A 26,470-nucleotide genomic window follows, 5' to 3' on the forward strand; every position below is an offset into this window, starting at 1 on the left:
CGAGCTGTCAACGGCACTCTAAATAAACACATGAATTCTACCAAATCATTATCGTAGCTTACCAGTTACCAAACCACCAAACTTTGATTACTTGGTCGGAACAGATATTGCAAGTTTCTTTAACTCCAAATATCATTAGGCGTTTCCCCTGTTTTAACGGATGGCAATACTGTGAAGTGACAATCGGAGCATGCTTTGTCACTACAAGTTGAATAAATTTTCCCAAAATGTTAATCATTATCTATTAGCGCTTAACACAACGCGCTAATATTAGCTTGGTCAGTCCGCTTTTGAGTTGTTTAGGTACGATGGCGCTCTGTGGATTTTCGGCTCTTATTGGATATAGTCCTTGCGGGACCAGTACAGACTATCCAGATCAAGTGCACTCTGTTGCTATATCTGACTGTCAAAAAGATATTTCCAGGCATCTGGAAATATTTGGCATTAGTGAAGATTCGTCCCTGGATAATGAAATGATGTTATTGTTGGCTCGTGCAGGTAATATAGTCTGCGTTTTATCCATTTTTCATCGTTGCCTGCCTTTTAATATGAATATCAGTTGATAAAAGTTCTCTTTAGGTATATTCGCACCCGATGATTCTCACAAAGCAATAACGATATGTCCAAAGCATCGAGCTGAATACGGGATTCGGTGGCGATGTCGCAAAGCTAGATGTTCCGTACCACACCCCCTAGCTGCTCACAAAACTTATACGGTAAAAGCCACGAGGCGAATAAACACGAGACAATCCTCATTTATTCTGGGTAAAACAGGAGAACTTATTGCTGTTGGATCACGTAAGTTAAAAATCGATCTATTTTATCAGGCTAGAAGTACAAATGCTTCCATGCCGGGCATTGTGGTAAACGATTGTACTATTCTACAAGCAACGTCATAAATTATGAAATACATCGCTCGCATTGGGTGTTGATTCGCGTACTAAACGACCTATATGCTAAGGCCAGTGAAATATGCAGCGGACCAATCGTAATATTTGAAATGAAAATTGCAGCAAATTCACAAGCGGAATTTGAGACATTTAACTCGAAAATAAATCGATATTCCTCTTCTTGGATTTAGCAATATGTAAGACGTGCAGCGCATATATAATGAGCATTGCAGAAGAACCAGAAGAACAAGATGCATCCCTTATTGAACCTGAACCTGACACGGTGGAAGTGAGTATGATCTATTATGTGATCATTAAGCCTAGAGTGCTATAAGAAAGGATTGATTATAACAGTTATAATATATTAGTTTGAGTGAGGCTTAAGTAGATTTTTAGGAATGATGGTGTGGGCTGGGGTGCTAATCGCCCTTTTGTACGTGTGTGTGTGTGTGTGTGGGTAGGGGGGGGAGGGGAGGGGGGAGGGGGTCAGCCAAGGAGGTTAGCATTTTGAGTCGTATTACTATTTTTTCATGTGGTCACCAAAAATTAGAGACAAAAGCATACGGCCGATTGGTTAAAACATCATTCGAATTCCTAATATTTTCAATTAGATCACTCAGAAGAGGGAAAAAGAAACAGCTGATGAGACTGGACTTATAGAGTCCCTCAAGAAACTGCAGATTGAAGAAGTTAATATTTTCAGTCCGGATACTGCGAGTACTGCGTCCACACAAAGTGACGAAGCTATTTCTGCCATCAAAGCTTCAGACGAGACCTTTCTGAGCCCGGATACTGCGAGTACTAGTGCTTCCTCGTATAGTGATGAAGTGCGAAGCCAACCACTTCAACAACTGAACAAGTTTTTAGTAGCTTCAAAGATTCCACCCCTTCAAAGACGATGGTTAGACTGGAATGAGATCAGTGAAGTGACCAAACAACGCTATACAAAGAGGAGCGCTGAGATTGTAGCTGCTGTGCTCCAAACGGTTTCTCTTGACAACGCTGGACACCTCTGGCAAGCTCTGATATCATCCAGCACTACTAGTAAGCTCCTTGGTACTGATGAACTAACAAAGGCAGACCACCGCTACCTAGAGGCCCTTGCAGAAACCTACAATAATGCGTCTAGCTGGGATACCCGCCGACAAATCCTCTCAATAATGGCTGGTTTAGCGAGCTTCAGTGTAACAAATTCATACATTCCTGGTCTTACCAAGTACCGTTACACTTCAGCAAACTTACATCGTCTTCAGCTTGGTAGAGGTGTACCAGTTCCTGTTCAAAAAGCATCACGTATCAAAGTAGATCCAAAGCAGCTCAGTCATTTCTTATCCTTTATTACTAGTCCGCATTTGGTCCAAGACCTCCCTTATGGCCAAAAACACCTTACTCTTTCCTCTGGTCAAGTCCTCGAAGTGCCTAATGTGATACGCACTATGATACCTCGTAGCAGCAGTAAGGGGGACTCGCGGTCGATGTCGAAGATTTACGGGTTTTACGGGCGGTTTGAGGAATGGTCCGGCACGGGAAATACCCGTGTCCCGTTATTTGTTGCTGCTATGTTAGGAATATTTGTCTTATATATGCATGAATGTAAAAAGTTCACCAATGACTTCTGTATAATTTGCCTAAGATCCAAAGTTAACATACCCAAGCCCAAGAGTTTCTGGTGTTGTGGTAAGAAAATGCAAATAGAAGACGACACGTCAGCACAGTGTTACGAGTGTGGTAAGAATATTCGTAATGCCGTACCAAATGCTACCAGAGAGCAATATTACGCTAATGGAGGTCGTAAGAAAACACCTTATAAGAGAATAAAATACTTTAGAGACTGGATGAGTCATATCCAAGGTTATCGACCGGTATATTTAAACAACGAAGTAAGGAAGAAAATCATAGACCACTTAGAAGAGCCAACCCCACAAAGCCTACGGAAAACGCTGAAAAAATTAAAACTAGGGAAATATTACAAAGCTATTCCCTATCTTTTGTCTGAAATTACCGGTATTCCCGAGGTTTCTGATATGACAAAAGCCGAGTGGATGTTTTGTCGGCTGGATAAGGATGTTCCTTATTACCCTGACGTAATTTACGAAATATTTTACAAAATAGACCCCAACCACCCCCTCTTGGGATGGATTCCGAGAAAATAAAAATGCAAAACTGGCGTTTATTTTGCCAGAAACCCCACTGGGGAATGCATCGCGCAGAACACCAAGCTATCCCCAGTGGGGTTTTTTGCATTTTGGGCTTACGGGGCTTATTTCATCCCGCGCCAGAGGCCCTCTAGTAGATACACATATATCTTTCTTACGACCCACCAGAGGGTGAACTCCGGACAGCGTCCCGAGACACCCCCTGACTTTTCCAATCGCGAAACCCCCCATCGCGGGGTTGAATCGCACTTTCTACCCCTCCCCCCACGGTTGCTGTGAGTGGGGGAGGCTTTTTTTTTCACTCACAGCAACCGGTCCAAATGCGTCTACAGCGAGGCTTGAACTCGGGCCTTTAGGCCTCCCCAGCTCCAAAGTCCACGATCACAAGCGAACGCCAGACACATCTGGACGCTTATGTATGTGAAAATTATTATATTTATGTCTTACACTCTAATTTGCATATTTTCTAGACTGACGTTCGATATGTAAATAGAATCCCGTCACGCTCTTTTCAAAGCAGATGTTTACTGAGCAAGCTTTCTTTGAAGCTCTTCTTTCGCTTCTTGGTAGATCTTTTTGCGAGATTCCTCGGAAAGATCTTTTACGACTGTTTTTTTATTCCTTATGTCCGTCTTTAGTTTCTCGTATTTGTCTTCTTCGGCCAGAATAAGCGAGAATTCTACGTTGTCTATCTTTCTGTCACGCAAAGCCTTTGAAACAAGGTTGGTAATAGTATTTACTTTAGCCCTAGACAGAGCTATTGTCGTGTCATGCTTGGATATTGTGCTTGACAACTGTTTCATAATACCCGTAGCAACAGCAGAAATAATACCACAGGCTGCCCCAACGCCGGCCAAAGGAACTCCAACAATTATTCCCGGTCCAGTAAGCGAAGTAGCAACGCCAGAGCCCGTTAACACAACAGATATGGATCCTGAAGTTATCGCAATCTTATGTAGCGTACTCCGGGCTCTGACGTATTTCTTCCTAACTTTTTCGTAGTGTTTTGTTTGCCCTTCCAAGTAAGCCAGGATTAAATTTGCTTTATTCAGACGAAAGTTTTCTGCGTTTAGTTCGTTAGGTTCCTTAGGAAGTTCAGGATAAAGTGGAGGTGCTGATGGTATAACATCCATTATATATACTAATGTACGACGCTTTTGGGAATGACATTGAGGAGCAGCCACATCATGACAACAGGGATTACTGGAACTGGAGAGCGTTTAGGAAGATGTTTCCGCATGCAGACCCTAGTAAGTTCGAAAGAAGGCCCGATGGCATTTACTATAACGGCTCTAGGATGTACAGCAATGAGGATTTGAAACCTACGCTGGTCGATCAGATAGACTCTCAGCTGAAGCATCCTAAGTCTAAGCCCGTACAAGGTTGGTCAAAGGAATTATTGCTGGGTACCAGTACTTATCCGATACCCGCAGTTTCATTTGATAAACACCCAAGCTTGGACCTAACGCTGAACATGCGGATCTCTAACAAGCATTCCTTTCCGTTAAAGGTGCGAGATATCTTCAAAAACGTGCCCATTATTCATACCACGGCGAAAGAAGCCCACGAATGGTTAAGCGCTCCTAATATGCGTTATTGGCCGCAGCAGTTCAACTTTGCGGTTTGGTGTGCCACCAGCGGTTGTGGGGTAAGCGCAAACTTGATGAAGAATTCGATATTTATGTTTCACTTTCACTTTACGGTGAGGCGAATACTGCATGAGATGGGCGTTACTGCATTGCCAGGAGATGCTGCGTTCTATCCAAGAGATAACCAATACGACGTTCCGGCCTATAACAGGCTTTGTAAGGAGTTCGGTGTTGTAGGGAAGGATTTTAGATGCACTGTCGGTGCTAACAATGGTCTAGGGCACATGTGGGCTTATTGGGGGATTGGTGGACACGAGCTAAGTGATAAGGAAGTTCATGCGTTGAATCTACGATGGAATACTGGGTATCACAAAGAAACTCACGACAGTAGCACCTTCTTTGAACCAAACGCTAAGACCACTAAGGAAGTCAGAGACGGACCTCTGTTCAAAGACGAGGGCGGTAAGTATGCCGGGGCTAATCCACTGATTATCAAAATTACCAACGACGAGAAAACGAAGCAATATCTTAATTTCATAGCTCCAGAAGGTAAAGGACTAACTAGAGCTGGTCTTGCTCGTTTGAATCGCAGCATAGAAGCTTACGTGTATTCCATTTTGGGAGCTCAGGTAAACACCCGATCAAGTATAATTGGGAATACGGGCGCCGCAGAAGAGACGCGAGCCGAAGCCTTGATCTTATTCGAAAGTTCGATCTTGGAGGGTGACATTAGCAAGGGCGTACAGCGTTACCAACTAGCTATACAAAATTCTAAGGCGAGGTTGGACTATGCCGTAGCCCCTGGTTGTTGGTTAATGCCTAGTAATTTATCTATAAATACTGGCTCTGTAGTAGGATACAACAACAAACTTCAACGAGCTACTAAGGACATGAAGTTTGGGGTGAATGACGTGAACTCTGACATGACCAAGGGCATTCCTCACTTCGTAGAGAAACCAAAAAAGGAACACGCAGAAAAACCCGAACCAAAGAAGAAGCCTCAAAAGAAGGTTATGCCAACCATACCCGAGGAATATGACCATACCCTACTAAAAGCCGGCCTAGCAGCTGCAAGCATTGGTCTGAGCTATTATATATGGCGATGAACAACCCCTACGTAGCTGGAGTAGATTGCGTTTATACGACTTACACAGGCGAGAAAAAATACAACCAGGCATCTTGGGTTGATGTCACGGGTATGTCCGTGAATTTGAATTACTCAGGAAAGAAATTGATCCTTTGTAGTATTTGCATTGGTACGAGCAGCCATGCCAACGTCGGCTTTAGGTTCCTGGATGAGAATGGCGTACTGCAGCCTATGAGAAATAAGACAAACAACAGGGAGCCTGCGCATTTCTCCGTAGAGCCCAACCCAGCCAGCGCCGAAAATCTATCGGTTTGGACTTTCCACATGGTCGCCGATTGCCATGGGAAGGTAAAGCTGCAAATGCGCGTAGACGATACGGGAAAGGTTACGGTAAATAGCATAGAAAATCAAAGGGATACTATCTATAACCACGCAACCATCAGCACTCTTACGTTGCTTAGCTTTTAGAAGCAAATTTATTTGCGGAAATATATGAACCCACACGCGAAGGAAGATTGGTTTCTCCATTACCTGGAGGAGAAGGACTACTTAGAACAGCATTGGCATGACACCGGGCTGTGGGTGAAGGTTGGGGGCTTGGGGTTGGTCATGTGTACCATTAGCATTTCGACGGGGTATTCGTGTAATGTCGGGTTTAGGATCGTCGATGAGGATAACCACCCATTACTACCCTACAGAAAAAAAGATAATAATAGGAACCCAGCTCATTTCTCGTCGGAGCCCCCAACGTTAAGCACAGAAGACTTAACGCCGGTAACTTTTCATATGATAGCCAATTGTCAATATGCGAAGCTTCAGGTTCTTCCCAACGACGTTGCCTACCTTCGGATAAATGCCGCCCCGTCAAAAGATCCTCCAACGAATGCTGTTTGGAATCATAAGCCCATTAGCACCATGAGTGTGCTGCCGCTAGTTCCGCATTATCAAGGCGGCGCGAATACTATCTTTACTTATCCCCAGTCGAGGACGCCTCGGATGCCTGACGACGATAAGCCCCCAGTAATACACAAGGATAAGATTAACCCTTCATCTTCTTCAGGAGTACCACTCCAATAGCGACGACCAAGATCCAAATGTTGTTACCCACGAACTTCAACAGTTCACCGCCGGCCCTAAGTGCCAAGGAAACAACCGAACCCAGCAGCCCAGGAAGACCGGCTGCCATCTTTTTTCCCAAGTCCGTCAGCCCATTGCCTAATTTCTTTACGCCCGCGCCTGTAGCCTTAAGCGCATTAAGGATAACTCCTACTACGCTCGAAATAGCAACCGCAAATGCCAGTGGAACGCCACACTTCAAAAGGGCTCTTTTTACCTTTTCCTTGGTGGTAAGCCCCAGCTCCTTTTCCAGGTTTTCCTTTTGCGCCTGTAATTCCGCAAGGCGCACCTCTAGGGTTTCTACTTCCTTTTGAGCTGCCTCCCTTTCCTCTTCTGGCCGAACCAGGTCCACGGAGGGCACGCGCGGCCCTGGAACCGGAACTGTTTGCCATTACTTTTGGAAAGCGGTCAACCGCAATAACACTGAATGCTTAAATTCAAGATGGCGGCTCAAAGTGCTCGAAAATATAGTGCTGAGGAAGTTCTAGAGAAACTTTTTAATGGTAGTGAAGATGAAGAAGAGGAGGAAGTTGAGGAAAATAATATTGATAGGGAGGAGGAGATTTTGGACCAATGGATTGACAGTTTTGATGGAGGAGAGACATGTGATAATGACTTTTTTAGGGAAAACGCCAAAATGTCTATTCTCCCTCTGATTCGAGAGGCATTTCTTAGAAAGAGTGACCAAAGTGGTAGGCTTTTATTATTATTTTATTATCTTTTTGTTGAAGTACATTTGAAATTATATATTAGATGTTCTTCCTGATTTATTTTACTTAAACTACCCATCTGAAGACATACAAAAGACATAATAACTTCGCTTAAAATTTGTTTGATCGATAGCTATTTTTAAATCTGTTTTAAAACAATAAAAGTGGCGCACGAAAATGATGAATTTTTTTAAAACGGGGTAATGTCTTCAGAATACGTAGCATGTTGTAAATGGGATCCCTAATTATGAAAATTGATCATTTACAATTACAATTATTTATTTAAAAATTCAAAAAATACATATGAAAATACTTACCACTTCCATCCTAAACTACTTGTCAGTTGTAGAAATATAAAAATGTAACAATAACAAAATGAATTCCTATTTTCTAAAAAAATATTATAAAATAATACTGAGTGATTTTTCCATTTAAATAAAACTTTATGATGAAAGGCCAGATCCAGAAAGTATACGTGTGTTGTAAATATCATGTAAATTTTGATCAGAAATCATAAAATAAAACATGTACAAGAGAAATTGTCAATAATGTTTTATTTTGTTTAGATCTTCAGTTAGTTACCCAAGGCTTGAATTCAAGGACTCTTAGTGTTAGGTCAGTGCTAGACCAGGAAAGCAGGTTGTGGCTTAGTGCTATTCATAGACGACTGGCTGGGAGAGTGGGTATACGTAGGCCATACTTCTCTGAAATTACCAGAAGCATACCATATAATGTATTTTTGTCTTTGCGCCAAGTGTTGAAGGATTTAAAAGCTAGTGAACTAGACTGCTACTTTGCCCGAAACAAGAAAGCAGATGTGATTTCCATTACAAATATGGGATTTGTACACAAGATGTTTTCATGTTTGTCAAGCCAAACCATTGCTGAAGTGAAGACATACTTCAAACGTACCCTAACATCTATGACACGATACAACCACAAGGTCAGAGTCATAACATCAATCTCTAAGGACTTTGCATTTATGTACAAACTGAAGTCTGGACAATTAGTGATACAATTTCATTTTGGTGAATGGAATTATCATGGTAATGCTCAACACTTTGGATAAATTAAGCTGAGATATTTATTTATTTATTTATTTTTACATGTATTACTATTACATTAAGTTAGCTAATGTCCAACATGTGCAGTAGCACTCTAGCCTAATTAGTGTATTACAACATGTGCAGTAGCACAAATTTGATATTTTTACAGTTAGCTTATGTCCAACATGTGCAGTAGCACTCTAGCCTAATTAGTGTATTACAACATGTGCAGTAGCCCAAATTTGATATTTTTACAGTTAGCTAATGTCCAACATGTGCAGTAGCACTCTAGTCTAACTAGTGCATTACAACATGTGCAGTAGCACAAATTTGATATTTTTACAGTTAGCTAATGTCCAACATGTGCAGTAGCACTCTAGTCTAACTAGTGCATTACAACATGTGCAGTAGCACAAATTTGATATTTTTACAGTTAGCTAATGTCCAACATGTGCAGTAGCACTCTAGCCTAATTAGTGCATTACAACATGTGCAGTAGCACAAATTTGATATTTTTACAGTTAGCTTATGTCCAACATGTGCAGTAGCACTATAGCCTAATTAGTGTATTACAACATGTGCAGTAGCACTCTAGTCTAATTAGTGTATTACAACATGTGCAGTAGCACTCTAGCCTAATTAGTGTATTACAACATGTGCAGTAGCACAAATTTGATATTTTTACAGTTAGCTAATGTCCTACATGTGCAGTAGCACTCTAGCCTAATTAGTGCATTACAACATGTGCAGTAGCACAAATTTGATATTTTTACAGTTAGCTAATGTCCAACATGTGCAGTAGTACAATTACTGGATAACATATTGACAAATCAGTAGAGCACAGTAGAGTGCATTCACTATATGTGTGAAATAGTTTTCTAACAAAATTGTGCAAATAAGTACAAAATCCTTTGCCTTAAATTTTTTTATTAGTGCAATTTTGCAAAAAAATTTGTTTCACTTATATAATGAAAAAACTATAGCACACATTACATATAGTAAGTACAAAAATTAAACGTGTAGCACAATGTCGCAACAAATATTGCTGTTTGATACAAAAAGATAATAGAATTTATAACACGAAATAGCCGTTTAATGTTTGTACTCTATTATTTTAAAACATGGGATGGTAAGCAAAACGTTTCCTTATTTGATAGAACTCTAATGATTTAAATTCAGTGATAAATAGCCCTGAAGTAGTTTGAAAATGACATTCAAGTTTTACATTTTGTGTCACAGTATTCACCACCTGAGAATTTGATTGATGGTTGTTCATTTTGTATAGAAAGTGAAAAGAAATAAAAGCTGTTAAATTAAAAGTATTGTTAGCACTGCATTAAATGCCAATAATAAAGATTTCAAGAACATTTTATGATCATATAGAAAGTTGGAAAACAGCAAGAATTATCACAAAATGCTTAATTTTATACAGTGAAACAATTTAACAACCTTAAATGGTGACTAGATATATATATTCCATATTTTGTTTACAAGTGGAATTTTTTTCTTTTTTTAAAAGGGAGGGGGCTTTATGATTTAAAAAAAAAATGAAATGAAACCTCTAAAAAAAAAAATGTTTGTAAGTGATAAATGCTTTCTGGTTATTATTCGGATCTTACCACAGAAATTCATGATCAGTTTATCAAGCTAATATGTTTTATTGAAAAAGTAGTTTACCTTGTTTGTCACTCTCAATTAACAGAGCTCGTTGTTTGTGACTGCAGTATTTACACTGGCTTTGGACTGGTTCTTTATCGTACCCACAGTAACAAAAGTTAGGCTTCTGGGAACGCTTTGGGATATAAGTTAGTCCAGAGGTTCTAACTTTGGTGTTTCGGTTATGACCTCGTTCTCGTAACCATAGGAGGGAAATATGCTCATGCATAAAGATTTGCTGCCACCTGGAGTCAAAGTTAGTATTTACAGCATATCGTGCGATGGAAATATGCTTTGCTTCCCTTCCCTCCATGGAATTCAAACCTAAGCCCATATTATACTTACACACCATGTCTTTCATATGGGCTGGTACAACAAATCCTAAAGTCCATACAGATGGATGAAAACCAAAAACAAGTTGATGTACTCTAAAAAAGGTCTTACATAACTTTTCAAGTTTACTTACTTCCTCACTTGTTACTTTGACTGCGGCTAAGCAATGAGATGCAATCTCTCAAGACCAAACACAAGTAAGCTACAGCATGAAGATGCTGTCTGGCTTTTGGGTCCCTCTCCAGATCTCTTGTTGCAGATTTGTCTACTGATGCAATCAAATACATAAAATTGTGAACAAGCATTCGTGAATCTTTACCAGTGAACCGGTAATCAAATGCTTTTTGTTGAATCCTTGTGTCATTGAACCATTTAATGATCCGTTTTGCTAGCCTTGACAAATTGCAGTTAACACGCATGGTTCTAATGTACTGGGCAAACACAGATGTGGATGGAATCTGAGAAAAAGAACAAGATTCACCAAAGTTAGAAAGTTTGCATATTGTGTCTAAAAGATGCTTGTGGAGTAATGCACATAAGTTATTTTTCAAATGCAGGGGTTCTACATGTACTCTGTCAATGATACGACCAAGTGGTGGAACAAATTCTTGTCGACTGTGACATTTTGAAATTAGTGCGGTAATTCTAGTCCTGTTTGTTGAATTGGCCAATCTTTCTTTGGACAATTTTTCCTTCAGTTCTTCCACTTGTTTTGCAACATGCAACCTATCTTTGTAATCCCAGGGATGCCAGGTGTTTTCCTTTCCCTTCCCATAAGTACCATCTAAGTTGGGACCAGTAACTTTTGTCACATCTGCAAAAGAGGAAAAGTATTTTGCACTATTGTTTAACTCCCCACTGATAAAAGCAAGCATTTTCATATCATTGGGGAGTTCAGCAATAGAAAATGAGGCCTTAACAGGTTGACCATTATGAATTAGAGTATATTCTCCCTTCTCTACATCAGTGATTTCCTTGACAAGTCTTCTAAGGTAGACTTGTACTGGTTCGCTGTCCTCACTGCAGTTTGCTCCAAAGAGCAGGTAGCTTTCATTAGAGCTCAGTACGCTTCTACCGATATTTAGTATTCCTACCAACCACGCACATGCAGTATCATCCTTCCCGCATGGGGCACCATCTCCTCCTAGTGACACATAAAATTTATATGGAAGATTATTAAACCATGTTAAATCATAAAAATTACTATTATCCAAATAGTACTGTGCCAGGGTTAAAACAGTTTCTTTCAGATCTCTGTAACAACCATGTACTTTTTCTGACATATCTTTACAAAGTGTATCATGTACACTATGAACAGTACCTATTGGAATCTGTTTGATATAGGGCATTAACCTGTGATACGGAATGAGCTTAGGAAAAGAACAACCATCAACAGATAAGGGGATGATTTGCTTACCATCGGAATTGCTCTTATATGACATTTCGCGATAAACTTTACGATATTTTCTCTTTCCCATAACCCCCCCCTACTATAGTAAACAGCAACACTACGTATCTTGTCTTCTTCTGATTCTTCATATTTCTTGATCTTCTTTTTTCTTTTTTTGATGATTCCCTTCATGATGGTCTTGCTATCTCCTATCCTTTCTGCTACTCGATCTGGTTTGCACTTCTTTATAACAGTATCAATCAGCCCTGTCTCCGCTGCCTCCTGAGTTCCTCCATGGATCTTGAATGCCATCTGCATGGTCTCACTTCTTCTTTTCCTAGCCAGCCTATCATGTACCTTATCTGAGGTTGGAGTTCTCTTTTTAATTGCACTAGATTTTGGACTACTGCCTAACTCTTTTTCTATAGAATTCAGTTCTTCAACCTCCTGCACTACTCTACCAATCTACAAGTAATTCAATGCAACAAAAATGAGATGAACTGGTGAGCCTAGTCTTTGAAACACATTTAGCTTGTCTTTGCAAAAGAAAAATAATTTATTGCAAAATGTACAACTGAAACATAACTGAAGCATAAACATTGAGCATTTAAACTTGTTTTGAATTGATAATCTTATATCATATATTACCAAAGAAGTCAAATTGTTAGGTTAAACACACTAAGTGCTCAAAAGAAAATGTAAATAAGTGTCAAATTGAATATTATATTGTTTTTCTTTCTTAAAGATGTACAAATATAAAGCAAAGTATTTCAGTCTTTGCATGTACATATATGTATTCCATACAATATTTTACCTATTGTATCTTTTAGATACCTATATTAACTGCACTTTTCAGAATATGGAAATCAAAATCACTTTATAGACTATTTACACCCTATTTATTAATACAATAATGACAATGTTATGATCTGTGATTGTCCTGTAAAATATGAAAACAAAATTCACACACATCAGTTGAATAGGTGATAATATTTTTTCAACATTAATTTACTTCTGCAAACAGAAACATTAGAAATTGTACATTTCAAATAATGTTTTCTTATAACTTAAAAGATATCATGTAAAATAGATCTTTAGGGTATTAAAGCTTAATGTTTTGTGTTTCAGTGGGCCTGCAATGTCAATGCGTGCACCGTGCGTTAAAAAGATAATAACTGAATTTGTTGCTAGGGAGATTTTAAATTCCAAATCCAAAACATAAATCAACAATCAAGAATAACTTTTAAATAGATTGGATTTCTTTTTAAGTTTTAACTTAAAAGTTTATTGGATATCATGCCTTTTAGTGAATTTGTGTTTCAACAGCTGATTTGAACTTTCAGAAGCCAACGTTTTCAAATTAATCTGTTTAGTTTATTTGCTTATAATATAAGGTCATGAAAAAATAAATCCCTCATATAATATTATTATATGAGGGATTAATTTTTTCCTGACCTCAAATAATATGTTCCTCACCTTCTCGTCAAGTCTTTGGCACTTGTGGATCTTAGCATCCAACTCTCCCCTTTTCCTCTTCAGCGTGTCTTTCGTACTTTTGATGTCTTCCTCCATTAATTTAATTTGTCTGGTGTTCGCAATCATCTTCTCTCGAGATTCTTTTTTTCTCTTGTTAAAGCTCGCAAGATCAAATCGTGGCATTTTGCCGAAGCGAATGGCGCGAAATCCGACCAGCTTTTCGAAAAAGTAAAGTCAACAAAATCTAATTTGAATTGTAATCTATCAACAAAACAGCATGAAAATATTATTCAACTTTCAAGTAAAAATTTTTCCCAAGCCTGAAAATGTGTCTTCACATACAATTTTGCTTGGAAACGGAAAAACCACGAACACTCTGATGAATCCTGCAAACTTACATGGCGAAATTACATCAATGCTTGGTATCAAAACAAAGCCCTTCCGATGTACTATCTCAGTCAAACAATCGATTTCTTTTCGGAATAGACCAATCGCGGCGAATTGCTTCCGAAGTCGACGCATATTGGAGTTCGCTAATTCGCTACCAGTACTCCCAAATTGAAAACGGTCAAAATTGAAATCTCGACGATTTAAAGTTCCGAATTGAGGATTGCGTGCGCCCGCCGTGTCCGTAATTACTTCTCGCTGCCGATCTATTTGCCCCTCCAGGTCTTCGATGGCTTGATCTCTTTGCCGGACTTGTTCTTCCTTAGTATTAATTTCAGCCATTAACCGCCGCCGCTCCACTAAAGAGCCGGCTATGGTAGTTTGTAAGTCATTAGCATCTTCGCTTCTTAAGTCCAACTCTTGCAGGGCGAGGTTAAGAGCCTTTTGTGCTTGATTCCTTTCACGCCGAATTCGGGTTCTTTGGTCTACCAGCTCGCTTATTTCTTGATTCTTAAATTCGACTTCCCTCCTATGTGCGTCGGCGAGCCGCTGGTTTTGCTTCATGTATTCTTCCTCCCTTTCTTCCAGCGTTTCCCGCAGCGCTTCCGTTGAGGCGCCAGAGCCTTTAGCCTCCTCCAGGTCCCTTTGCGCTTTATCCCTTTCCCGCAGGGCTTTATCCAAATGATTCCTAATTTCTTTCATTCTTTCATCTTGATGGGCGGACCCCTTCTCAGCATCAGCGAGTAGTCGACTTTGCTTTGCGTATTCTGCGTCTCTTTTTTCTAACTCCCTTTGCAGCTCCTCGGCACGCTTTTCCATTCCAACCCTTTCGGTTAGGGCTTCCAACCTTTCTAGCATGTTTCGGGTGGCCTCTTGGAAGCCCCTTAATCTCGCTACCTTAACCTTAACTGCACCATTTTCATCGAAAAGTAGCTGTGGTTTTGTCCAGCGGTATTTGTCGGGGTACCTCATGTCTTTGACGCTTATGAGAACCTTGTTTCCGCGCTCCGTGAGCCTTAACTCGTCAGCATCAAGGTGGGGGTAGCGCAGCTCTAGCTCCTGCTTTGCCCACTCTACGGTTTCCCGTGTGGTTGCCTCCGGCTGCTCTATGTTTTGAAGCTCTAAGTATTCGGGGATGGGTTTGCTGGGGTTTTTTGACTGCCACATGCGCCTTAAGGTGTTTTTAGCATTTTCCCATCTACCACCAAACTTATTTTCCAAGGCTGCGTCGTAAACTAGGGGGTCAGTATCCATACCCCGAGTCCATGCATCAAATTCGTCATCGTTAATATCAACTTGACCTTCTTCGGTAAGGGGATCGAAATCCGTTCCTTCTACTTCCATTATATATGATAAGCTCAAAGTTAAACACCAACGCATTACCTAAGCAGGTTGGCGGACTGAAGGCAGAACGCACCTTTCACCGGGTCACCTTTACTCCTTCTAGCCCAAAGCCAGGAGAAACCTTGTATGTAGGCGTACCCCACCTAACGGATAACCTAGTCTTAGTTCCTGGCACCTTGGCGTTAAGGTTTGACCTAGCGGTGCAGCTCAGCACTGTGGACGAAGGGATTATCGTTAACAACGTGGGTCGCAACATTGTTTCTAAGATGCACGTAAAGTTCGCCGGGGAATCCTTGCTGGACTTAAATAGGTACGATCTGTATACCACGTACAAAGACTTATGGTTAACAGCCTTTGATCGCGCGCAAAGGATAGAACAAGGAATTGGTAGTGTCATTCTACGTAAGGTCCGAACACCTACAAAAACACAACCTACTGACGGCAGCGGAGAAACCGCAGTAGCAGACGCAAAGCGAATAAAGACCACCTATGGTAGCAAGTATGTCATACCACTGGACTTTGAAGTGATTACGAATCACGGTGTGTATTACCCAAGACAGTTATCCGAGTTACAGTTTGAAGTAACTTTAGCAGATGCTAATAACATTATTGGTGGACTAAGCACTGCACTTACCACAACAACCCCATACTCTATTACCAACTTAGAGCTACAGTACGAAACGGTATACAGCGAAGAGCTGGCCCGTAGCGCCGGTATGGAATACAGTGCAGGGAAGGCATTCCTTTACGACCACGTGGTGATGTATAAGACATTTAGCTTCTTGGCTAAGACGGACGAGGTTATTAACCAAAGCATTAACCTCCCCCGAAGAAGTCTCACGGGGTTAATGCTGGTGTTTGCTAAGCCCTACGAGGCCGGTAAGCGCGACTCCGAAGCCTTTCATAACCCCAATATTACTAACGTGGGGGTAAGCGTTAACGGCATTCCAAACAAGGTTTACTCCCAGGGAATAAAACCTGAAGACGTCTACAGGGAGGCAAAGCGTAAGTTTGGCGACCAAATTAGCCCTGAGGAATTCTTTAATGATAAGTACGCGCTGTGGATCGACATGCGCACAACGAACGACGAAGACCTACATGGTCAGGGTTTACGTCTAGTAAATACGCAGGATGGCATAACATTGGAGATCAAGCGCACCAAGAACACCAGTGCCGGCGACGGCGACAAAATAAACTGCTACGTCTTCGTCGTGTCTGACGCGCAGTTAAGCGTGGAAATGAATCAGCTAAAGAGCGTTGCCTATTAAATTATTTGTCTAATATACCATGTTGCGCGTATTTGAAAATAACGACACCAAACTGCAATGCATAGTGCAAGGCGACAAACTGTACTTCAAAGCAAAGGAGGTGGCTTTGGCGTTGGGCTATGAGCGCCCCAGAGATGCAATTAGAGCATACGTATCTGAGAAATACCAGAAAAGATGGGTTGATCCACAAGGGGCTTCGAATCACCACTCCCCTACTACGCAACCACATTCCGTGTTTATATCCGAACCTGGTTTGTACGAACTGATATTTAGCTCTGAGCTACCCAAAGCTGTGGAGTTTCGTGATTGGGTCTTCGAAGAGGTCCATCCAACGTTACGTAAAGCGGGTAAGTATGCAATAGAAAAGCGGTTTGACGGTCCAAACAAGTTGGTATTTAAGATCGAAAATGAATTCGACCTGCATAAAAAGGTAGTGGACTACATCCGCAGGTTTTACCCCAAAATGCTCGTGACCCCTGGTCTAGGTGAACTGCAGGATTCGGACGGCAAACGCATAAAGTGCTGGCAGAAAGGATATCAAAGGGGGCAACCCGACCTTCGTATCTTGAATGCACATGTACGATACCGTGGTTTCTGCGTAGAGCTGAAGACCCCTAAAGGCAACGGGGTATTATCTGAGGATCAGCGACTACTCTTACACGAATACGAAAGAAACGGCTATAAAGTGTTGATCAGTAACGATTGCGACGACATCTGCAGAGCCATCACGGAGTATGCACGAGGAATTCGCCTGCCATGTAGGTGGTGCTGCAAGCGCTTTAAGAGCGCGCAGACGCTGGGAACGCATTTGAGAATAATCCATAGGTATAATGGACAAGGACCAATTCGCCGAGTTGAAGTTCATACAAACACACTGGAGGGATTTGGCGGTGGGGGAGATTTACGAGATAAAGAATTACGTGGTCTTTGAAGACATCGACCGCCTGCGTTTGGTCTTAAAGAATAAAAAAAGAACATACACCCTTTGGGCGCCCGATAGGATAAGGTACGCCATCGAAGGGCAGGATGTTACCCATGTTATGAGTCATGGTAAGAGGGATGGCAGGTGGGTATTTGATGTAGTCAAGTATGAGCCTGAGAGTCCTCTGCATCCGCTGCGCTTTAGGATCCGCCGAGCACCAATGCCCCACAAAGGATTCTTCGAGAAATGCACTGCCGCAATGAAGGCAGGTGTATTTTTTACGCGGTTTGGGAGTGGGTGTCGCAATGCAATCTGCAGGGGGTTCGCACGTAATACAGTCCATATATTGAAAGGGCGATCAGGAATCCTCCAAGGAATGCGGCTGCGTAGGCTAGCATATATCGAGGCTGCTTTAAGAGGGGCCTTTATTCTTATTTATTCTTAGTTAGTTCTGCAAGGCCGCTTTAAAAGGGGTCTTTATTCTTATTTATTATTCGTATAAAGAATAAATAAAAATAAGACCATGATTTGAGACTCTTTGCGCAAACCATAGTCTGACTTCCTTGCTAACCCTTTCTACCTTTCTTATCCCGTTCGTTAGCTGCGTGCCAGCCATTAAACCGATCGACGTATTCTTTAAAGCTGACCGGATCGGACTGCGGATACAAACACTGCCAAATATGTTGGTCACTTCTTTGACATCCACAGCGATCGCAGCACGCCTCCCAATATTCCCGGTCTTCCCAGCGCACGCCTTCGACGCGATCAAACATCACAAATCGCCGTTCTATTTCTTTTTTACGTTGCGTTAACCGCCGCTTGGTGTCAAGCGGACAACAGCGCGCAGCAATGTCGCCGTGCTCGTAACAAACAACCTCCTGCAGGTTGTAATTACCGCGGCACCGAAAGCGATGCCACTCTTCATCTTTGTTTTCCTCACAGCGCTCGCAGACATCCTTTAAACAAACACGGTTATCCACGTGGTAATCCAACATTTGCACGCTGCTGAACAAATGATTACACTCCTTACAACGCCTTTCGCGCACCTTGGTGCACACCTTCTTTTCGACGTGATATCGCAGCGCCTGCTTGGAACTGAACTCCTTACCACATTGTTCACACCCCATATATATTAAGAATTTAATAAGCCTTATATGGGATACCGCATGAAGTCCTTAACGGACTCTTTTGCCCAGCCCGCCATCGTCAAGAGCGCACCAAACCTTTCTGCGCGCTTCAGGCCGCACATTTCGTCGTACAACTCCTGCACACGCTCTTTTAACCGGTCTATCTCCTCCCTTTGCATTTCTATGGTGTCTCTTTTATCTTTTGCGTCGGCGACAATTCTTTGCACTGCTTCCACTGGCTCCATATATTTTAGCGAATAAGTTTAAATATAAATGAACCCAAATCACATGCCTTGTAACGCTCTGATAGTAGGACCCACCGGCTGCGGAAAGACCCAGTTCGTGGTAGAGCAGCTATTAGGACCCTTTAGATACCGCTTCGACTACATAGTGCTGCTTTGCCCCACCTACGTGAACAACCGCACCTGGACGGGCATAGGAGTGAAAGACGACGACTTCTTCGTAGATATCTTAGACCCCAACGAGTTATCCAGCCACCTTAAGTTTTGGCATAAGCAATTCCCTAAGGATACTCAGACACTCCTCATACTGGATGACATTGCCTGCGGGGACGACGTAAAAAGACGCACTTCCGAGCTCGTTAAGCTCGCCTTCAGCGGTAGACACGACAATATCAGCGTTTGGTTGCTTTCCCAGCAGCTTACCAGCGTCTCTAAGCCCTTCAGGGAAAACATAGGATCGCTTGTCGTCTTCTACACGCCCAGTAAGTCTGACCTGGAAACCATCTTAAGCGACTACGGCGGTGAGATATCCAAGGAACAGTTGCACGAATACATGCGGCATTTAAAAACGCACCAACATTCCAAAATGATCTTCTCTTTCAGGTTTCCGTATTCCATAAAGATTTGCGATCTTTAATATATATGGATATTGAGCAGCTCTTAGATGAAGTCCCCACACAGTTAGATGAAAGTAACCTCAAATAACAACTTAACATCCTTGTGTCATCTGGGAAGTGCAAAGAAATGATAGGCAAGGAACTTACCCATGAGCAGGTTAATAAGTTGTCAGAAGAGGAGGTTAAAAAGTTCCATAAGAGGTATGAGGCTGCCCTTGCAAGTAAGACAACGGACGCCGTAGCAGACTCCGCTATCCGACTTGCCACCAAACTCCTTGGACTTGCGCTGCCCATAGACGACGTGGAGCAACTGTGGAAGGACATAAGCGAGGACTATGTCATCGCCCAAGAACTTAAGATAACCTGCGGGTGGTTGTCTTTGAAGTGCGGTAAGTTAATGGCAGTCGCCTCTGCGGCTTTGCACGTAGCTCAGCATGTCAACTTGAAGGAGGTACTGGTGTCTTGGAAGGACTTCAAGAAGGACAGAGAAGTCGAAAAGGTCTTCCAGGCGGCACTTGCTGAGGTACCTGATCAAGTCGCCTCAAGTACTTAGTCAAGTCATCCCTAAGTACTTGGTCAGGTCGCGCCCAGGTTATTTCCAAGTCGTCCTTAAGTCATTCTCAAGTACTTATCAAGTCCTTCAAGTCCTTAGATATAAATGGAAGCAGAGCAGCCCCAAGAGGAGCAGAAGATCACCAAGGCTAAATCTCCAGGCAGAGTCGCTGCCGGAAAGAAGCTCGCGGAGATGAACAGGAAGAACAAAGCAAAGAAAGAAGAAAAGGTGGAAGAGAAAGAAGAGGAATCCTTTATTAATCCTGGGTACGTCATCGGCGCGTTAGGAGTTGCTATAGCAGCAGGCAGCCTCTACTTACAATGGCGGGCAACGAAGCCGAAAGTAGAACTTCCAACATATCACGCACCCGTGCAGGAGCCCCCTAAGAGAAGCAAAATACCCGTGATGGAGTAATGACCTTCTCGCTCTGTAATATAATGTCAACCGCGTTATTGAAAACTGTTGAAGAAGCAGCTATTATTACTTCCATCGTTGCGGGTATTGGTTGGGTAGGTAAGAAAGTGCTCAAAGAAGACTTTACTGAAGACCCAAGCAAGAGCTTCGCTAATTTTGCTAAGATGACCGCTGCCGTAGGCGGGGCTATCATGGTAAAGGATTACCTACGGAAGTAAAAAGTACCTGCCGACGACATAATCTAGAAGCAAACTGTGTTTGCTGGTATATAATGGCTAGCGTGGTCGCAGGTGGAGTTATTGCAGCTTTAGCATTCACTGGAGCTAATTATGGTGGTCAGTATTTGGATAGATTAGTTAGAGGTGATCGCAGCGGAGAATTAGCCGCCGAAAGGAAGAGACACGACTTAGCGCTGGAGAAATATCAGCGAGACGTGGCAGCTTGGAATGAAAAAAGACAAGCTTACAGGGATTGGTTGGACAAGAACTACCAAGACAAAATGCAGGCAGACAAGAACTTCCAAAATACAGACTACGCCTTTAAGCTCTATGCGCAGGCGCACCCCGCGGCATTAACGGGGTTAAGAAAGCCCCAGTTCAAGAATTACTACCAGCCTTCTAAGAAACAAAAAGACAATGAATTGGTCTTTGTAGGAGTCGCAGGGCTGGCAGGAGGCGTAGCGTTGGCGTATTTAGTCTAAGTCAGCAAGCGTAGCTTGCTTCTAGAAGGGGACTTGTCCCCTGTAATATATGATCGTCTTTTTGGAAAGCGACAAGAATGACTTTACCACTTATCTGAATCCTCCCATCAAAGCCCATAAGGTCCGGCTGGTTAGTTGCTCTTTGTACAATTCGTGGTATAACCTGATTGGGGGCATAGTTACTGAGCATACAGGAGGATCTAACTATCAAGCCGTATTGCTGCCCAATGGACATTACACGCCAATAACACTGGCCAAGGAATTAGCAAAACACGGTTATACTCTCACCACGGGGTTGCCGCACGAGATGGCCCTCAAACATAATATGTCTAATTATTCAGTAACTTTTGGAAAGCTTGACCCATTGGGATCTTTATTATGTGCCTCAGGCAAGACAATTATCGACACGGCCATACCCGTGAAATGGAAAGTCGCATCCTCTTATGAAGTCTATTGCGATTTAGTCCATACTTACAGCAATGGGGAAAAGTCTTCTCTTATGTCCAAGTTCCTGCCCAAAGGTAATCCATTTGACCTGGTGGAATACACTCCCATTTCTTTAAGCTATGACTTGTCTAATTTGGTAGAAAGCATAAACATCACCATTAAAGTGGACGGAAGACGGTGGATTTTAACGGACATAAGATCAATCTCGTCCTGGAATTCATGTAATGGGCAGCGTAGAGGACAAACTCAAAAGGATTTACTATGGGCCCGAAGGCTATTGGAAAGGAGCGTCAGCTATCAAGAAACTCGCGACCGCGACCAGGGTATCAGAAGAAACGGCTAAGAACTGGTTAAGAAAACAAACCCTCTGGCAGGTTTATCTTCCCGTGCCCAAGTACATTCCCAGGCCCAGCTTCACCGTAAATACCCCTAATGAAGTTCATCAGGCGGATTTGCTTTTCTTACCGCACGACAAGGTGAGAAGAAAGACCTATAGATACGCTTTGACCGTTGTTGATATCGCAAGCAGATACAAAGACGCCGACCCCATAACCAGCAAGGATTCTGGGGAAGTCGCAGAAGCCCTAAGTAGGATTTATAAGCGCGTTTTGAAATGGCCTAAGCTGCTGCAAGTGGATGCGGCCACAGAGTTCATGGGCGTGGTTACTAAGACCCTGAAAGACCACGACACCAAGATTTGAAGAGCCGAAGCAGAGTACCACAGGGGTCAGAGCATCGTCGAAAGATTCAAAAAGACCCTGGCCGAGCGTCTCTTTGGGTACCAGTATTGGAAAGAGCTGGAAGATCCCTCCAAACGCAACAGGGAATGGACTCAGAGGCTCCCCCAGGTCGTCGCGGCTTTGAACAACGAGGCGGCCAGGGCTACGGGAATAAAACCCAAGGATGCCATAAAAAAGAAACACGTGGAACACAAGTCCTACGTCAGAAGCTCGAGGGCGGTCGGACTGAAGGAAAAAAAGCTTCCCCTCAACATAGTGGTCAGATACCTCTATCAGCCGGGGGAACTTGAAAGTGGCAGTAAGAGAGCCACGGATCCTAACTGGTCCCTGGAAACGCATGAGATTTCAAAGTCCGTCACCAAGGAAGGGCAACCCGTGTTGTATTACCTAGATGGCCCAAGTCGCGGATTTGTCAAGGAAGAGCTGCTCATAGTTCCCAAAGACTCAGAGTAGTGCTGCTCCACGCGCCCGATTGCACTCTAGGCATGTCAGTCTTACGTTGCCTCTGCAATGCCCGCGTTTGTTATTTAAACGATCCACGGAGAACTGCTGATCGTCATTTGGGTCAAACCTCCATAGTAGAGGTATGTTACATTTGGCACACCTTGCCCCTTTCTTATAGACGTCGTCCACGCATAGGTCGAACGTCATATTTTTTTCTTCGTCGTGCCGCTTGTAGCGAAGGAGTTTCTTGGCGATATTCTCTTTGGCTACGTCCTCTGGCGTCTTATCGTAGCGCAATTGCGGACCCCAGGCTCTTTTTAACTGTTTGGCATACTCCACACGACTTACGGCGGTGTAGATAAGGTTGCTCCAACACAGCCGCTGGTCTATGATCCACAGCGTTTCTTTTATGGTAAGCCCTTGCGCGCTGTGAACTGTCATGCAATAGCCTAAGCGCCAGTCTGGATGGGAGGTTATTTTTTCCACCTTTTCTATGGGTACCCAGGCTTTATCATGCGTTACCGCATTTTGCAGTTGGATGTCGGTACCAGGTACCCAGACGTCTCTTTTTTGCATGCGGGTGTCGTGGGGTTTGTAGCAAACAGGTACGGGATGCGTAGCGAAGCGCTCTCGGTGTATATTTAGCAAATCCTTTTGTATGCGAGACTGTGCTGCGCGTTTGCTGCTCAGCACCAGATCCTTTGGATGCCATGTGTAAAGGAAGTCCTCGTATTTCTTCGCTCGTACGCGTTTGCGCAGTGTCTTGCATTGCTCGGCATCACTAAGGCCCCTTAATTCCGCTTTCAGGTTTCTTATTTGATCCTTACTGCGGTAATCTGTGTTGATTTCCTTCGCATGGTCTACGAACCCCTCTAGCCATTCGTGGGGCATCTCTCCGGCTATTGGAGGAGGCTGGCAGGGATCTCTGGCGAATATTACTTGACATTTCCCGCGAAGGAACTCTACGAACTCCTGCAGGATTTCCAAAGCCACGGTGCAAATCCCATCCCAAAGTATCACCGAAGGTATGTCGTGGATGGCTTCTGGTACCCACTTTTGGCCATTCCAACGAAAGAAGCTGTGGTAGGTCTGCGCGTCGTGGCCCATTTCGCAGAGTTCTCTTTCCAAACGGTGCGTTGGCGTTAGCACCTTTATCTTAGGAAAGAGTTCTAACACACGCGTCGTCTTACCGCTGCCTCCCGTACCGTAGAGGTAAGAGAAGCGTTGGTAGGAAATGGGGTCGGCAACTGAAGGTAGAGGCTCTTTGGTAGGCGTTACGGTGCCCTGGGTGTGCTCGTCCGTGATATTCTACACGTGCCCTCCAAGACCTTATCTCTTCGTCTTTGACGCGCCATTGGCCACTTTCTGCAAGTTCATCGGCAGTGTAGAATTCCTTCATCTTTTCCAATACGTGCGGTTTCACGTATAAGGAATCCGTGGCTACGCGGGCGATATCTTCTTTGTCAAACCGCAAGAGCATTGCGAGAAGGTTAATGTGCGCATATGCGAGCATGCTGGCACGCAGATGGTAATACTGCGGTCGATGGTCCTGGTAATAACACAGCGCATTCCATTCGTGTAGTTTATCGTCGACAAGGTAGTCCCATTTCTCTACAGACACCATCGTTACTTTGTCATGCGCGCGCTTGATGAGGAAGCTTAGCTCGCCTTCGTCCGTTATCAGGCGCCGCTGCATATGTTTTTCACCTTCTTTTGCGCCCTTCGTGAATTTACCTATGACCACACGCGCTGTGGGGTTATGCTCCGGTAACCATTGCGTGAAGGCGCTGTGACAAAGTATGGCTTCATGCGCTGTGTATTTTAAACGTTTGCGCTCTTCAAAGAACTTCAATAGGGGCACCGGTATCCATTCTTTCTCCTGCAGGTGCTTCCCATACCACGCATAGATTATGGGGTGCAGACCCGCTGCTAATTTCCAGGTGGTCAACCGTACAAACCTCGTTGCTGGGGCGTCGTAGTGACCATCCAACGCAACACGAAAGAACTGTGAATCTGGATGTCCGTAACGGTCGTAATATTCCTTACAATCTCCTAGGCCTTTGAAGCTTGCGGGGTAACAATGTTTCATATCCAGCGACACGTATTCGTCTTCGTCGTATTCCATGTTCCACAGGCCACCATGACCGTGCTCTACGCAAGCTTTAGCTATGTCTTTGAACTCCTCCGGCGTGGATTTCCAACCGTTTCGTTTCTTTGCGGCTAAGAAGTCCAAACTGCGACTGCTAAGCACTTCGTCGGAGAAGTCTTCTCCTAAAGTCTCACAGGCGCTTTGAATGCGCAGCTGTTCCACTTCAGGACGATACAAAGTACCATCTTGGGTCATAAATGGACTTCCCTCCGCATCCATTAACCAAATAGAATTCTCGTGCATTAGTTCTGCAAGCGGCGACTCCTTGTAAGCGCGCGTCTCCTTCTTCTTTGGGAACCTTAACTCCCTCCACGCATGTGCGTTATGCTGGTAAATTACGATAGGCGCACCCCGGCCCCCATACTTGTGCGTCCCGGAGTAAATGAAGCCGTCGGTGATGTCTTTCACGTGTATGCGCCTTTCTAAAGCAACCTCTAACTTCTTGATGTTGTCTATCGTTCCTCCGGCGTTGTAAGTGGCGTTTTCCCATTTCCTGATGGCTTCTCTTCTCTTTAAAGTTAACTTACCACCACGAGAGGAATCCTCAAAGAACTCTCTAACCAGCTTTCCTACGCAGTTACCAGGATGACGCATTGGTTTAAGCTTCTTAACGTCCGGCTTCTTGATCTCGTACGCGCCGTATATAACTACGGTAACCGGGTAAGCAACCTCGTAGAACAGCATGTCCACACCTACTAACGCTCCCGGTCTGGTGTCTTTATTCAGCACGAACAAGCTTTGCTTACCCGACGCCCGTATTGGATTACGCCCCTTTTCTATTATCCACTCACCGTCTAAATACTTTATAAACGTCAACTCCAGACGGTAATTACCTTCGGGCATTAAGTCAATTATCCTTTCTGCTCTTTCCTCGCTCATCGTCTCATCTGTATCTCCCTCCATAAACGTTGTGAAGGCAAAGTCCGCATCCAGGCGATCCAACACCTGAGTTCGCAGTCGCCGCACAGTTTTGTTACGAATGCTTGTGATGGTGTCCATCTATATCTAAGGAATATCTTAACCCTCATTTGCGACACCTTTGATTCCCAACATAGCAGCAAGAAATAACGGGACACGGAAAATACCCGTGCCGGAACATTCCTCAAACCGCCCGTAAAACCCGTAAATCTTCGACATCGACCGCGAGTCCCCCTTACTGCTGCTCCTCGTCGAATTGTGCTGCAGTATGTTCGATTCTGCCAAGAGACAAATTTTCGTCCATTTAGCGAAAGTACAATGTATCGCATACTTTCTGAATGCAGTGCCTCAGTGAGAAAGTCTCTTCAAGGCCTTGATTACTTTTCTGCGGATGGTACAAGAGCGTTTGATGAACTGTTGGCATTAGTTCCCAAACTGATTGAATATGGTGCTGAGCGGGACTGGGGAATGAGAATGACAGATGCTCTGAAGGCAACTAAACTCTATTTAAAGGGAGATTATAAGGTAAACCCTTTCATTACAATTTAAAGTTAGAAAGAACAGCAATATTTGTAAACACAGTACACGCTAACTGAATGCTTGCGCCGAATTTTCTTTCTTATCGTAATTTTTATTTTCTCGTGCAGACAGTATAGTAAGACAAAACAGCTAAGCAGTAAATTTCATCAAAACACGTTTAGCTCTGTTTTGCCTTCGGCCCTCACTCCCAGTCTTCATAGCCCTTTTAT

At 43.2% G+C, this 26,470-nt stretch overlaps 1 protein-coding gene and 1 long non-coding RNA gene across 2 annotated transcripts in view; one reads left to right on the forward strand and one right to left on the reverse strand.

Moving 5' to 3' along the window:
• Nucleotides 1-308: 308 nt before the first annotated feature.
• Nucleotides 309-26,470, forward strand: part of LOC116300759 (uncharacterized) — a 28,379-nt gene continuing 2,217 nt past the window's right edge. The window contains exons 1-5 of the mRNA XM_089035707.1: nucleotides 309-498; nucleotides 580-798; nucleotides 1,082-1,179; nucleotides 1,502-2,336; nucleotides 25,951-26,246. Coding sequence (XP_088891833.1) covers nucleotides 309-498; nucleotides 580-798; nucleotides 1,082-1,179; nucleotides 1,502-2,336; nucleotides 25,951-26,246 — 1,638 coding nt within the window. The remainder of the gene's footprint in view (nucleotides 499-579; nucleotides 799-1,081; nucleotides 1,180-1,501; nucleotides 2,337-25,950; nucleotides 26,247-26,470) is intronic.
• On the reverse strand, nucleotides 12,788-13,835 carry LOC148907696 (uncharacterized). Its single transcript, XR_016120849.1, has 2 exons — nucleotides 13,450-13,835; nucleotides 12,788-12,913 (listed from the first exon to the last, which is right to left on the reverse strand). It is a non-coding gene; the product is annotated as an uncharacterized LOC148907696 (long non-coding RNA).

Source organism: Actinia tenebrosa, unplaced genomic scaffold (genome assembly GCF_029948245.1).
Source record: "Actinia tenebrosa isolate PJP-AT-01 unplaced genomic scaffold, QUT_ActTen_1.0 PGA_scaffold3__52_contigs__length_22856419, whole genome shotgun sequence".
Taxonomy (NCBI): Eukaryota; Metazoa; Cnidaria; class Anthozoa; order Actiniaria; family Actiniidae; genus Actinia; species Actinia tenebrosa.